Source organism: Narcine bancroftii, chromosome 6 (genome assembly GCF_036971445.1).
Source record: "Narcine bancroftii isolate sNarBan1 chromosome 6, sNarBan1.hap1, whole genome shotgun sequence".
NCBI classification, from domain to species: domain Eukaryota; kingdom Metazoa; phylum Chordata; class Chondrichthyes; order Torpediniformes; family Narcinidae; genus Narcine; species Narcine bancroftii.
Window position 1 is genome coordinate 245,904,789 of NC_091474.1, and position 15,661 is coordinate 245,920,449.

Genomic DNA, 15,661 nt, shown 5'->3' on the forward strand with positions numbered 1-15,661 from the left:
AGGTGTTTGCAGAGGTTTGTAATGACATTGGAAACCCTCGAAAGTTTCTATAGATGTGTGGTGGAAAGTGTGGTGACTGGCTGCATCACGGTCTGGTATGGGGACACCAATACCCGTGAGCAAAAAGCCTTGCAAAAGGTAGTAGACACAGCCCAGGACATCATAGGCAAAACCCTCCCCACCAAGGAACACTGGCATCAGAGAGCAGCAGCAATCAAGGATCCATGTCACCCAGCACACACTCTGTTCTTGCTGATGCCATCAGGAAAGAGGTATAGGTGCCACAAGACTTGTACCACCAGGTTCAGGAACAGGTGCTACCCCTCCACTATCAGACTTCTTAACAACAAACTCAATGAGGGACATATTTAAAGACTCTTACTTTTCCACTCTTGATTTTTTTCTCTCTTTATTGTAAAGTCAGTTTGTTTACATTTCTTTATTTCTTTACATGTATACATTGAATAGTTTTTTTTTGCACAACCAATAAAGTGATCATTCTGCCTCACCCGCAGGAAAAATAATCTCAAGGTTGTATGTATTATCATGTATGTACTCTTGACAATAAATATGAAATCTTGTTTTTGATTCCCTGCAATCTTTGTTGTGAACTATCGCCCAGTAGCATTAACATCTGCTGCAATTAAATACTTTGAGAGCTTGGTCATGGCCAGAATACCCAAGTAAAGACCTGGACCCACTTCAATTTTCCTACTGCCACAATCTCTGCACTGCAGATGCAATCTCACTGGCCCTCCACTCAGCCCCTGGATCACCTAAACAGCAACACATACATCAGGCCACTTTTCATTGACTACAGATCACTTTTCAAAACTATCATAACCTCAGTCCTGGTCAACAATCTTCTAAACCTGGGTCTTTGTACCCACCTCTGCATCTCGATCCTTGACATCCTCATCGGAAGACCATAGTCAATACGGATTGGACACAATGTCTCCTCCTCACTGACAATCAACATAGATGCACCTCAACGATGCATGCTTAGCCCACTGCCCTTTTTGCTCTACACCCATGACTGTGTGGCTAGGCACAATTCAAATGCCATCTACAAACTGCCATTGACACCACATCGGCAGAATTACAGACGTCAATGAGGAAGCATACAGGAGAGAGACAGATCAGCTAGTTGAGTGGTGTCACAACAACAATCTTACACTCAACATTAGCAAAACTAATATGGACTTCAGGAGGGGAAAATCAGGAGTACACAAACCAGCCCTCATTGATGGGTCAGAAGTGGAAAGGGTTAATAACTTTAAATTCCTGGGTGTTAACATCTCTGAAAATCTATCCAGATATGCACATTGACAAGAGATGTCAAAAGAAACATTCGAGGCTCTGATAGCTCAGTGATTCGAGCATTGGTCTTATAAACCAGGGGTTGGAAGTTTGTTCCTTTCTTGGGTCTCATTTATGTGAGGGGCATTGGACAAAGTGGTGATTCTGTCTTTACAGTACATAAAATTTAAAGAATTTCTAAATGTAGTATCAGGTGTCAATGGAACCTTTAACCTTTTATTCTTAACATCGTCGTTCATGATATCCAGACAGGATTGACCGCCTGCTTTCCAACAGTAGGGGTCCTTCTCCACAAAGGGTAAAGGGACGCACTCGGTGTGTACACCACTGCTGTGGGTTCATTGTGTCAATCTCAAGGCATCCCCAATGTTATTTCAGGCGCCTCCTCCTTTCACTGCATCCTGTACCCCTGCTGCTGCGACATGCCACCTCCTCTCCATTCGCCCACAGATTACAAAGTCTGAAAATGTACGTGGTCAGACATTTTAACCAGAAACAGTAATTACTGTACTTCACTTCGTCGACATGAATGAATATCAAGATCGTCATCGATGTAAAAACATAATGATGGAGGAACTCGGCAAGCAAAGATACATAACCCACTTTTTGGGTTTGACCTCTTCACTGTACCTTGATCCCGAAACGTGGGTTATGTATCTTTGCATTCAAATGTACACTATTTGACCTGCTGAGTTTCTCCAGCATTGTTTTTACTTCAACCACAGTTGTCTGGAGACTTTCGTGTTTTATTTACATCGTTGTCTGTGAAACTGGTCACCACACTCCCAGGGGCTCTGCGTTGGTGGAAAAGCTCTTAAAAACCAGAGCCATGGTGTTGAAAATCACACGGGTCGACTCGTAAATACGCGATTCAATCATCCTATTGGGGGAAAATTAATGTTGAGGTCGCCATTTCCGACGGGATTAAAAATGGACGATTCGTGGAAAAAAATCGAGTCAAGTGTGAGCTGGTGTGGGGAAAGAGTTGAAACGAGAATTAGGCGAACTCTTGTCAAACAACGTATTGGATCCAGGAAGCAAGTTCAAAATTAATTTTTAAAGAGAATTAAATAACTTATTGAACAGGAAAACTGGGAATGGGGCCGAGTGCCAGATTGTTCCTTAGCTTTGACAGACACAAATAGTGGAAGAGCCTCTTTCAGTACCACCTTTTGACAACCTGTAAAGGAATATTTTCACACATTATCTTCTTATTAGGGTTGCAATAAGATCAACATTGACTCTGGTTCCGACTTTCTTTTCTTGCATTTACTTTCAATTCTCGGGGAAAAAGTTAATCAGGTATTCTTCGATTGGACACGTTTGCTGACTGACTGCACAATTAATATTTGGATCTAAACTGCTCGTCTCTTTCATACAATTGGGCCAATTACCTTAGCAATAATATATATATTTTTTATTTTCAGTGTATGTGTATTTTCAAATGAATAGAATATGTTATAGATAGAGAATTTGGGTTAAAAAGGGTTTAAGTTAAAATGTGATGATTAGTCATAAAAGGGGGCTAACCACTAGAGTTTAGCTGGAAAATGTTACAACAGACTTGCAACAGATTTAACTACAGAGAGACATGCAGGAGCCAAAGATTGATAAAGAGTGAAAAACAGGATTTGGTGTGAGCAGAGGTCATGAATGATCGTGGTGTGCGTGACTAACAGTAATCAGGATGATTCTGCAAAAACTAACCAATTAAAGCAGTGTAGTGGAGATGCCGATGGACAAGCAAATTGTATAAAAAACAACGCACTGTACGTATCGGGTTCTTGACTTGGCAAGAAGCCGGTTGAGTCCAACTCTGCAGACTTGTGAATAAAGCTTGTCGTGTCACCGATCTTAAAGAGACTCATTTGTGAGAATTTGTGTTTCTGACAGAATACAAATAAACAAATTCTCCCCGTGGATGGCTCAAAACGATCTCAGGAGGCAATGAATGGATAAAGGTGTGGTAGTGTATCAACACAATGCTGGAGAAGCTCAGCTGGTATGTCATGGAAGACTCTCTAAATCATGGAGAACGTTCTGGCTGGTTGCATCACTGCCTGGTATGGAGGTTTCAAGCTCAGGACAAGAATAAACTCCAGAGGGTTGTTAACTCAGCCTGCAACTTCACAGGCACCAGACTCCATCCACTCCAGGTCTCTGGACATCAAGGCCATCTTCCATGAAAAGGTGACTTGAAAAAGCAGCCTCTATCCTCAAAGACCCCGACCACCCAAGGCCATGCCCTCCTGGGTGAAAAAAGGTTACAGGAGCCGAAAAGAGGAGCACAAGGGCAGCTTCTTCCCACTGCCACCAGATTCCTGAACCACACATTCTGCCTCCCTGACTTTTTCTTGCCATTTTAACATTTATTCTGTCAGGTTTATCAATGTTTGAGCCGAGATGCTGCCGCAAAACAACGAATTTTGTGACCTGTTGATGACAAATTCGGGTTCTGGTCAAACGACACTTGATGTGGCAAAGAAAATACAAAACCATCGTTTTGGGGGCATGGGCCCTTCTTGATGTTCTTGCTGCCGGTCAGTGCCGAAAATGCCCCTTGGTTATGTATCTGTATCTTCACTCGGTTGGGCCTGCTGAGTTTCTCCAGCATTGTTCTTTTACTTCAACCACCGTGTCTGCAGACTTTCGTGATTTCCTTCCACAGGAAGATTCTGTCCTTTGCCGTGTGGAGCCCATCCTCCCCGTTAACAATCACCTTGGTCGCTGGGGGGGTTGGAGAGGAGCGGGAATGAATGGAGGTCGTGCCGTCCCTTTCACAGGATTCCTGTCAGAGAGCCGATTTCTCAAGGGGAAAACCTACCTTTTCTGGAGGGTTTAAATTCTTAGGCGTAATTAATATTCACGTGCATTATGGACATTGGATTTGTCGACTGCGCAAAGCTCACCTTTCCCTCACAGACACACAAAGCATCCTTTCACTCGGCAGACTGACTTCGCCCAACCGCCGGAAGCCGAGAGGGGGCGGGAGGAGCCTTTCCATTGGTTGGCTCTGCTGATCCCGGCGGAGAACCCGGCTGGCGATTGGCCCTGGGAAACGATCGGACAAAAGGCGGGGTCGGCCGCCGCTCCAGGTTTGATTTGGTCTCTGGCTCGCGCTGTCGTCGCGCGTGCGCCGCTGTCGGTTGGGGGGGGGGGGCAGCGCGAGCCATGGTCACGCTGGCCGCAGCGGCTGCTCCGTGAAGAGGTCCCGCTTGCAGCCCCACAGGAGGGAAGAAGCCGCCGCTGTCGAACTCCTCTCCCCATTTCCCATCGCTACCTTTCTCTCTCCGCATCCTCACTTTCCGGCGTCGCTTCGATGGCGAGGAGGAGAAGGACGGCGGCTGCCGCTCTGTGGGCCGCCGCCCTCTTGGCTCAAGGTAAGTGGCCCCAGCCAGGGAGAAGGGGGCGGCGGGGTCCGGACTTGTGCAGCCCCCAGGCCGTTCGGCCTGGAGGGAGTGTAACATCGACTGGGACAGGGAGAGTTTTGGCTGCAAGTTGGCACCGTGGTGGGAGAAGTCGCCGGTGGAAACCCACCCACGTTCTGTTGGAAGGGCCAGGCGGCGTTTTGCAGGGAACTTGATCCCAGACAAGGTGTGAGCACAAGTTGTGGAGTTTGCAACAGTGCATTGCAGTGTGGTGCATGTGTGTGTGTGAGGGAGGGAGGGAGAGCAGTAACAACGAGGGAGGAGAGAAGAGCATCGACTTCCCATTCAGGTATTTAGTTCCATGCACTTTTTCAACTTTATTCCCATCTGGATAAAACCAGTCCTCCGTGCAAAAGATTGCAGACGCACAGCCAGACAGAACCCAAGCCCTGCCTGTGCAGGACAAGCAGTTCATCTCGACGTGGGGGCAAAAGAAAGAGCAAGTGGAGGTGCGTTGAATTTTTTTTTCGCGGAGTCAAAGGAGAGCCTGTGCTGCATTAATTACAGCCAGATGTCATGCTCCGAAACCCGTTGAATCTTTCTTCCGACGCGATGTTTTGATGCTCGTCTGGGCAGGACGATTTACTTCATCTAACCAGCACAGAACAGGCCAGCTCGGCCCTACTAGTCCATGCCGTAACAAATTCCCACCCTCGCTTGGTGATGGGAGCGGTTTCGGAGCTGCAGGGATGGGGGAGGAGGGAGAAGCTCGGAGGACGACGATCACATCCCGGTTTGTAACTCTCAGTTGAATGGGGCTTTTTTTAAAAAAAAAGATCCCGATGGTGCACGGGAACGAGCCCTTCGGCCCTCTGCGACCCTGCCAGGATGTTTTGGCTTGCTCCGGCATTTCATAGGCCAGGGATCGCGCGGAGGGCGAAACATTAGGGGCATTGAAGAGACTCGTAGGCACATGGATGAAAGGCCAAGAGGGTGACGACGAGGTGTTTTGGGTAGGAGTGCGCAACATCGAGGGCTGAGTTATGTTGCAATGTGCTATGCTCTAATCGTATTAAAATCTTGACAGAAGAGTTCGTGTCCTCGCAGCCCTCTCCGATTATCCAGATTTCAGACCCCCCCCCCCCTAGGTGAGAAAACAATCTTCAAATGCACTTTAAAACTTTTCTCTTCAGCTCATAATGTCAAATATAGCCACTTCTGCAAAGGGCAAGCAGTTTCTGACGACCCTTATCTTGGTCCCGTAATTTTATATCATCATCCTCGTGTTTTAAGGAAAAGATTGTGATGAGGCTAATCTATCCTTCCCTACTCTTGAGCTAGCCTGTATTCTCTCCCCTTCAATTTGACCAAATGGGACTGCTGTCAATGAATAGTAAAATTATAATGTCAGTTCTAAGTGGATCTCTTGTTTGAGTCTTGGCCATTTATTGTCAGATTACAGAATAGCTGTTACCTGCGGTGTTCTCTAACATGGGGTGCTCCATTTTCCAACTCTCACAAAATTTTCTGAAAATGGCACCAAGTTTGGAAATACCCAGCAGACTGCACTTCTCGCCAATGTACATGGACAGTTCTATTGCTCATTGTATGAAGAGTCTTCAACTTAAAATGTTAACTGTTTTACTTTCCACAGAGGTTATCTAATTGGATTTTTAAAAAAGTATTTAAAAGATCTTTTGAATTTAGGTTTGGATTTGTATCAATATCAGCACATTCTATTTCCATCTGTAAATGCGCATCATCACCTGCCAAAATGCTCGGATGTCTGAGATCTCCGTGATGTCAAAGAAAACTGATTCCATGTGCATGTGATCCTTATTGCTTCAGGCACTGGTGACTTTAAAAAAAAACTTTCACATCCCCTTTAAATGCCTCCTCATTATGACCTCAATAATTTAGCATTTGCATGGGGGGGGGGGTGGAGACTGATTCTCTACCCCATCTTTGCATTTCATAATTTTATGTACTTTTAATCAGCTCTCTCCTTGGCCTGTGCTCCTGACAATACAATCAAATTTGACCAGTCTATTATAACCCTATAATCATCAAAATATCCTGGCGAACCTCTTCTGCACCCATTTCAAAGTCTCCACATCCTTCCAGTAATGCTGTGACCAAAACTGCATGCAATGCTCTAAATTTGGTCTAACCAAAGTTTTTTTTTACAGCTGTAAAGTGACTTCTTGACATTTGTACTTCCTGTCTGTTGAAGGCAAGCGTGCCAAATGCCCTGCTACCTGTGGATTTGGGGATTCTCAGCATCGAGGCTCTGTAATAGATGTCTTGAGTTCGAGGTTGCTTATCATTTCAGTTCCCCTTCCTATTCCCATACTGGCCTGTCCTAGGCCTTCTCAACTGCCAGTGAAGCACAGTGTAAGCTTGAGCAACAACTATTCTGTCTGGACAGTCCACAGGAAATGAGTCCCCTTGTTCTTCTGTATCCCTTCTGATCTTCCATCCCTCTTTTTGTCCCCCTTCCCACTCTTATCCTCACCTATTCTCTTCCCTTTCCACCCTGTTCCATCTATTCTCTTTGTACCACTGTTCTTACCATATTCCACTTAGATTCCAGTATTGGCAGCCTTTGTCATCCGATCACCCACCCACCTGTATGATTCATCCTCCACCTGACCAGTTTTTTTTGTCTCTCCTTCATTCATCCATATGTTTCACCTCCACCAACTTCACCAATCCCATGTTTCCTCTGTCTAGATGAGTGTTTTGGCTCAAAATTTTGTCAACCATTTTCTTTTCCCACTGCTGCTTGAGTGCCACTTGTAGATTGTTTCACTTCAGATCCCAACTTCTGCAGTCTCCTGTGTCTCCAGTTCAGTGTATGTGTTTGTGTTGCTACTTTCAGGGAGTGTTGGACTTGCACTCCAGATTCCTCTCCACGTCAATACTTCCAGTGCTCCTGCCAATTACTATATTCTTTCCTCTTTTGTATTTGACCTCACAAAGTGCCGCACCTCACACGTCCAGATTAAGCTCCATCTGTTTCTCTTCGCATATTTTCAACTGATTTGTATCCTGGTGCATTCTTTGTCAAACTTCACTATTTTCATCTCTGATTTTTATGTTGTCTGCAAACTTGCTAATTAACCTCTATGCTGTTGTCCAAATTATTTGTATACCATAAACAGGAACCAGCCCTAGCCTTTGTGGAGTTTGACTGGTGAGAGAGAAACCCTTCGACCACTACCCTCTGACTTCTGTGACTAAACTAGTTTTGAATTTAATCTACCAATTCACCATGATTTTGTCTTTTAACCATCTAGATCACTCTATCATGAGGTGCCTTGTCAAACAGTACACAGCACAGGCCCTTGATGTTGTGCCAACCCATATATTCCTTTTATTAAAAATAAAGCACTCAACCCTCCCTACCCCCATAGCCCTCTATTTTTCTTTCATCTGTCTGAGTCTCTTAAATGCCCCCAATGTTTCAGCCTCCACCACTGTTCCTGGCAATGTATTCCAGGTACCCACAACTCTGTGTGGGTTGACCTTGAGGGATTTATGGATTTGCAACCCAAAGTCCCTCTGTTCATCCACACTTTATTCAGCCTTCTGGCTTGTCCTTCCAAAGTGCATCACCTCATTTATTTGGATTGAACTCCATCTGCCACTTCCCTGCCTAACTCTGCATCCTGTCTATATCCTCTTGTAACCTTCGACAACCTTCCGATCCATCCACAACTCCTCCAGTCTTTGTGTCACCTGCAAACTTTATGACCCGTCCTTCTGCCTCTTCATCCAGGTCATTTATAAAAATCATAAAGATCAGGGGTCCCAGACAGATCCCTGTGGCACTCCACTAGTCACTGACCTCCAGGCAGAATACTTTCTTTCCATTTCAACTCTGTTTTCTTCCTACAAGCCAATTTTTTATCCACATAGCCAAGGTTCCACTGATCCTGTGCCTCATGACTTTCTGGATGAGTCTCATGGGGAACCTTGTCAAATCCATTGCTAAAATCCATGTAGACCACATTTACTGCCCTACCCTCATCAGCTCCTTTTGTTACCTTCTCAAAAAACTCAATTAGACTTGTGAGGCACGACTTTCCCTTCACCAAGCCATGCTGATGTCCTCGAATAGACTGTACTTCTCCAAATGCTCATGGATCGATCATTAAGAATCCTCTCCATTAGTTTACACGCCACTGATGTTAGACTCACTGGTCTCTAATTCCCAGGATTTCCTTTTTTAAACAAGGGGATTACATTTGCCATTCTCCACTCCTCTGGCACCTCCCCTGCAGCCAAAGAGGATTCAAAGATCATAGCTACTGTCCCAGCTATCTCTTCTCACTTCCCACAGCAGTCTGCGGTATATCGCGTCTGGTCCGGGGGACTAATCAACCTTGATGTTTTTAAGAAGATCCAACACTACCACTTCCTTAATCTCCACATTGTTCAGCATACAGGCTTGATCAATTTTGTCCTCATCGTGATCTGGGTCCTTTTCCCTTGTCAATACTGACGCAAAGTATTCATTTAGGGCCTTCCCAACCACCTCCGCCTATAGGTGTATGTTGCCTCCTTTAGCGACCCCACTTTCATTCTTGTCATCTTTCTGTTCTTCACTTATGCATTAGAACGCCTTGGGGTTCTCCTTAATTACACTTGAAAGGCCTTTTCATGCCCCCTTTGAGCTCTTCTAAATCCTTTCTTAAGCTCCTTCCTGGCCACTATATTCTTCTCATGAGCCCTTTCTGTTTCCTATATTTAATGTATGCTTCCTTCTTCCTCTTGTGGTCTGATCTGTTTCGTTAGGCCCTTTTCCTACCATCTTTTCCTTGTCCCAAAGGGCAAACCTGTCTTGAACCCTGCACAAATGGTCCCTAAACTTACTCCACGTTACTTCTGTGCTTTCTAATGCAAGTTCACATGGGCACCAACTGTTGACCTACCTTCATCTTTGTTGCCTCAAAGAAAATGATAAAGTTATGCTAACTATTCTTAATGAGCCCATTCTTTTCCAATTGAGTATGGCTTCCAAACAACCAAGGCTTGCAAGTCCAGAATTTATTGTTCTAAAGGATTTTAAGGACATTAATTAGCTCTACTCCAGTCCTCTGAGAGTGCTTTTGTCCTGAAAAGATTGAAAGGCCCTCTCAATAACCTGGCAAATTTCACACTGTTTTTCTTATCTTCTGGCTTCCTTGGCTAATACCAATGTGAAGTACTTAATTTGCACCTTGTTCATTTCCTCTGGCTCCAGATATAAATGCTCTTGGTCCTTTTGTGTTCCTATCTTTTTCCTGGTTGGCCTAATGTTTTGAGTATGGAACAAAATGACTGGCATCTCTCTAATCTTATTCCCCAAGGACACTTCATGGACCGTTTTGGCCTTTCATGCTTTATTTATATTTCTTGAGAACTGTCAGATTTCAGCTTACTCAACCATGAGTATGTGTTTTGTACCAAATTTATATGGCGAGCCACCGTGACAGAGGTGCACCAAAGAAGAGGTACAAGGACTGCCTAAAGAAATCTCTTGGTGCCTGCCCCATTGACCACCGCCAGTGGGCTGATATCGCCTCAAACTGTGCATCTTGGCGCCTCATAGTTCGGCGGGCAGCAGCCTCTTTTGAAGAAGACCGCAGAGCCCACCTCACTGACAAAAGACAAAGGAGGAAAAACCCAACACCCAACCCCAACCAACCAATTTTCCCTTGCAACCGCTGCAACCGTGTCTGCCTGTCCTGCATCGGACTTGTCAGCCACAAACGAGCCTGCAGCTGACGTGGACATTACCCCTCCATAAATCTTCGTCCGCCAAGCCAAAGAAGAAGAAGACCACTTCTCATCCAAGGTTCCTGAACTTTGTTTTTCCTCACTGGAATTCAGATCAGCTGATCGTTAATTGCTTTGCATTTGCCAGATTTGCACTTGTCCTATAATAGCTTCTACCAGTCTATTCTCTTATTCCAATTGTAATTTGCCTTTCCCCACCCCACAATTTAGCAGTCACTCCCTCCCTACCCTTGCAGACCTGTCCTAATAACACTCTTTAGTTGGGGGTTGTGATCACTGTTCCCAAAATGCTCAATCTCCTGACTGTCCTCATTTCCCAATACAAGATTTTGAATGGCCCCTTCCCTGGTTGTACAATCTGCATGCTGTTTCATGAAACCCTCATCTGAAACTCTCATCTGTAAAATCTGATCTGGAATATTTGCATACTTCTTATGGCTGGTTGCCCTCATTCTACTCGAAATTTGAAGTTAGCTAGAAGCCTATGTCCTAACTTGTACCAAATCAGTTTATTTTTCACATTGCAATTGAATTTTTCTGTTTTGGAAAAACAAAGGACTACAGGTACCTGAAATTGTGAAATAAGAACTAAAAAGGAATGCTCAGCAAGTTGTGCAGTATCTATGCTGATATTTATATTGAGGAAAAAGTTGAAAACCGAGCATATTTTAGGTTCTGGAAAAGTGACAGTGAAGGAAACGACGATGTCTGGGGTAGTGCGGAGTCGATGAAAGATTTAATGACTAGTATTGGTGCTAGGTCATGGCACTGGAAGTTATTAATCTGGGACAGAAGTGCTGCGACAAATGAAATGAACAAAAACACTGGTTTTGTAAGTTGAAGCAAAAGAATGCAGGGAATACTCCAGGCAGAATATCTGGGGAGAGAAATATGGAATTGATGATTGACTTGAGGCCAACAGGTTCCCTCAATCCTTGATAGCTTGCCAGGAACGAATTAAATGAAGTGTCTCCAATTCTATGTGGAGCCATAGGAGGTGGGCAAGGTCTACAATGAATACTTCTCTGGGTTTTTATTGTAGAGAAAAACTTGGGATCACGGGGAAGTCTATGGTAGTGTCTTGAAAACTGCTCATATTACAGTTAAGGAGCTGAAGGTCCTGATGCATATGAAGGCAGACAAATTTACTGGGCCTAATTGGATATATCCAAGGGTACAGGCAAATTGGAGAGGAAATTGCAGGTGCCCTGGCTGAGATTTTTGAGATGAGGTACCAGAAGACTGGAGGGAAAAGCCTGGGAACTACATGCCTTTGAGCCGAGCCTGTGCGGTTTTAGGCCAGTGAGCCTAGTATGTATGGTTTGTAATTTACCAGAAAGTATTCTGAAGGAGAAGATGGATATGCATTTGGATGGACAAAAATCATCAGGATGTTTTTTTTTAAGGGGGAGGTCATATCTCAGAAATCTTTTTGATGTGACCAAGATTGATAAGGGAAGAACTGTTGATTTTGTACATGTGGCATTTGACAAAGCTGCGCAGTCAGCTGCTCTGGGATCCAAGGTGAGATAGCAGATTGGATTTTTTAAAAATTGGCTTCATGAAAGAAAGCAGAAGGTGAGGAAGCAAGGTTTTTTTTTGGACTGGAAGCCTATGACATGGTGTGCCACAAGATTTGGTGTTGGGCCCACAGTTGTTTGTCATCTGTATCGATGATTTGGATGAAAATGTTCATGAGATGATTAGCAAGTTGCAGATGCCACGGTGGGGGGGGGTGTTAGATGAGCTTTAGGAAGAGGCTGAGAAAGTTGGGGCTTTAATGGCTTTCCTCCTTTGGGTACAGGAGGGTGAGGGTGATCTTATAGAGGCATTCAAAATCATGAAAAAGTGAGGTCAGGTGAATGGATGGAATTTTTTGCCTAGAGTAATTCAATTGGTAACCAGAGGACTTGGCTTTAAGGAGGGGGGATTGATCATGGAGATGGACAGTATGGCTGGTGAGATGGGCCAGTTGGGAATTGGTGAACTATGGCAGATTGAAGTGGGGGGGGGGGGGGGGGGGAGAAGAGGTTTGAAAATGGAGTTGTGTGAGTGTCCATTTTTTTGTGTCTTGTTCTCATGGTGCTTTTTGTGTTCTTAATTTCACAGCCCTTGAATTGTTTTGTGTTTGGCACAGTCACTTCTAAAGCAGCACAGTTAAATACATGAGGGACTTGTATCCAGCATTGTGGTTTGATTTTGTGGACTTGAAGCAACTTGCACTTGCTTCCTTACTGTGCAATTGAGGTAAATGACGAGAAGCATTTGCTAAGATGCACACTGTAAGGTTGAAATTGTCATTTTTAAGGGGGTGGTGTGGAATAAAATTCTCGACATGGCATAGCTGGAAATACCCTGCTGAATGATAGTATATGGGGAAGAATTAGAATAGCCATCTGCGTATTGTTAAGCTAGAGAAGGTTATAAAGGAAATGAAGGCAATGCTGTGGAGGAATCTGAAAGCAAGTATGAATTTTTACAATGGAGCTGTTACTGAACAGGGAGGTGATGGATAACTGAATTTATTACTGTAGGTGGCACATTTTTGGGTTGATTCAAATTTATGGATGACTGGCCAGGAATGTGTTTGGGAGCTATTAAAGGGAGGTGATTGGTCGATTATGCGAAGGTGGTAGAAAACAGATGTGTTTGGAAGTGCTTTATAGGGTAGATATAATATTAAAAGATGCTTGAATCAATCTTGGATGGCTGCAAAGAAGTTTTGAAGTTGTGTTGCACTGTTGCACTTTTTTCTTAATTTTTCCCACTAATGCCACAAAAGTAAAATGTTGACTTTTCGTGCACTATTTTTATTTTTTGTTATATGAATGTTTGCACTATGATCTGCCGCAAAACAACAAATTTTGTAACCTGATTGTGACAATAAATTCTGATTCTGACTAATCTTTCACAATTCCTTTAAGCCGTTGCCTGATGGTTCATGACCTCTCTACTCAAGTCATTGGGTCTTGCTGCTTTACTCTGGGCATACCTTTCCATTTTCTGCACTCAGATTAAATCTTCCCTTGGCTACTTCTATTCCAAAGGACACTGCTCCATCTCAAAAAGCAAGAGACTGCAAATGAACCTGAAGTATTCAACTGTAAAAAGCCTTTTAGTAAAGCTATCAGTAGTTTCATTTTGCTTTTAGGCACTGGCTATTGTGTTGCTTTAGTGAGAAAGTGTAATTTGTGACTACAAGGAAAATTGAAGTGGAAAGCAAAATGGTTACTCTGATAGGATTGAGTTCACAAGACAAAGGAACAGAAGCAGGCCACTAGGCCCATCGAGTCTGTTCTGTAAAACTACACTAAGCTATTCCACATTAGTTCCAATTTCCGGCCTTTTCCGCATATCCCTTGATGCCCTCACTCATGAGATACTTGTCTATTTCTTGTTTAAATACTCCCAGTGATCTAGCTTCTACTGCTGTACGCAGCAGCGAGTTCCACAGGTCCACGATCCTCTGGCTAAAGAAGTTCTTCCTAATCTCTATTTTACATGAATAACCTCTAATTTTCAGACTATGATCCCTTGTCCTCGATTCACCGACCAAGGGAAACATCTTACCCGCTTCCACCCTATCTAAACCTTTCAAAATGCGAAAAGCCTCTGAGATCTCCCTCACTCTCCTATACTCCAATGAATGCAACCCAAAACTGCCAGATGCTCCTCGTGTGTTAGCCCTTGTATTTCGGGAATCATCCTAGTAAATCTCCTCTGCACCCTCTCCGACAACATCACATCCTTTCGAAGACAGGGGGCCCAAAACTGTACACAGTACTCCAAATGAAGTCTCACCAGTGCCCCATAGAGCCTCATCAATACCTCTTTACTCTTGTACACTATTCCTCTTGAAATGATGGACTTGTATCCAGCATTGTGGATTGATTTTGTGGACTTGAAGCAACTTGCACTTGCTTCCTTACTGTGCAATTGAGGTAAATGACGAGAAGCATTTGCTTTCTTCACTACCTATTTCACCTGGTCATTAACTTTTAAGTTTCCCTGCATGAGGACACCCAGGTCCCTTTGCTCATCCGAGGTCTGAATTTTCACCCCATCCAAATAGTATTCTGCCTGTTTATTTCCACTGCCAATGTACAACTGTACATTTCTCTGTTAAATCTCATCTGCCTTAATTTTGCCCAGTCTTTTAATCTGTCTCTATCCTTCTGCAACTTTATGGTTTCTACTACACTTCCTACTCCGCCACCAATCTTGGTGTCATCTGCAAATTTGGCCACAAAACCATTTATACCACAATCTAAATCATTAATTATCTTCTTCTTTAGCTTGGCTTCGCGGACGAAGATTTATGGAGGGGGTAAAAGTCCACGTCTGCTGCAGGCTCGTTTGTGGCTGACAAGTCCGATGCAGGACAGGCAGAGACGGTTGCAGCGGCTGCAGGGGAAAATTGGTTGGTTGGGTGTTGGGTTTTTCCTCCTTTGCCTTTTGTCAGTGAGGTGGGCTCTGCGGTCTTCTTCAAAGGAGGTTGCTGCCCGCCAAACTGTGAGGCGCCAAGATGCACGGTTTGAGGCGATATCAGCCCACTGGCGGTGGTCAATGTGGCAGGTACCAAGAGATTTCTTGAGGCAGTCCTTGTACCTTTTCTTTGGTGCACCTCTGTCACGGTGGCCAGTGGAGAGCTCGCCATATAACACGATCTTGGGAGGGCGATGGTCCTCCATTCTGGAGACGTGACCCACCCAGCGCAGCTGGATCTTCAGCAGCGTAGACTCGATGCTGTTGACCTCTGCCATCTTGAGTACTTCGATGTTAGGGATGAAAGCGCTCCAATGGATGTTGAGGATGGAGCGGAGACAACGCTGGTGGAAGCGTTCTAGGAGCCGTAGGTGATGCCGGTAGAGGACCCATGATTCGGAGCCGAACAGGAGTGTGGGTATGACAACGGCTCTGTATACGCTTATCTTTGAGGTTTTTCAGTTGGTTGTTTTTCCAGACTCTTTTGTGTAGTCTATTTGCCTTGGCGAGTCTGTTGTCTATCTCATTGTCGATCCTTGCATCTGATGAAATGGTGCAGCCGAGATAGGTAAACTGGTTGACCGTTTTGAGTTTTGTGTGCCCGATGGAGATGTGGAGGGGCTGGTAGTCATGGTGGGGAGCTGGCTGATGGAGGACCTCAGTTTTCTTCAGGCTGACTTCCAGGCCAAACATTTTGGCAGTTT

At 44.5% G+C, this 15,661-nt stretch overlaps 1 protein-coding gene and 2 long non-coding RNA genes across 4 annotated transcripts in view; 1 reads left to right on the forward strand and 2 right to left on the reverse strand.

The window, feature by feature from the left end:
* LOC138737215 (uncharacterized) overlaps positions 1-4,684 on the reverse strand; it is a 278,027-nt gene extending 273,343 nt beyond the window's left edge. Inside the window, exon 1 of the long non-coding RNA XR_011340836.1 lies at positions 4,230-4,684. This is a non-coding gene — a long non-coding RNA (uncharacterized lncRNA). The remainder of the gene's footprint in view (positions 1-4,229) is intronic.
* LOC138737212 (inactive tyrosine-protein kinase 7-like) overlaps positions 4,449-15,661 on the forward strand; it is a 315,556-nt gene continuing 304,343 nt past the window's right edge. For both annotated transcript variants that reach the window (XM_069887883.1, XM_069887885.1), the window contains exon 1: positions 4,449-4,700. In XM_069887883.1, coding sequence (XP_069743984.1) covers positions 4,640-4,700 — 61 coding nt within the window. In that variant the 5' untranslated portion in view covers positions 4,449-4,639. The remainder of the gene's footprint in view (positions 4,701-15,661) is intronic.
* On the reverse strand, positions 5,041-6,590 carry LOC138737217 (uncharacterized). The gene is made up of 2 exons (XR_011340839.1): positions 6,455-6,590; positions 5,041-6,349 (listed from the first exon to the last, which is right to left on the reverse strand). It is a non-coding gene; the product is annotated as an uncharacterized lncRNA (long non-coding RNA).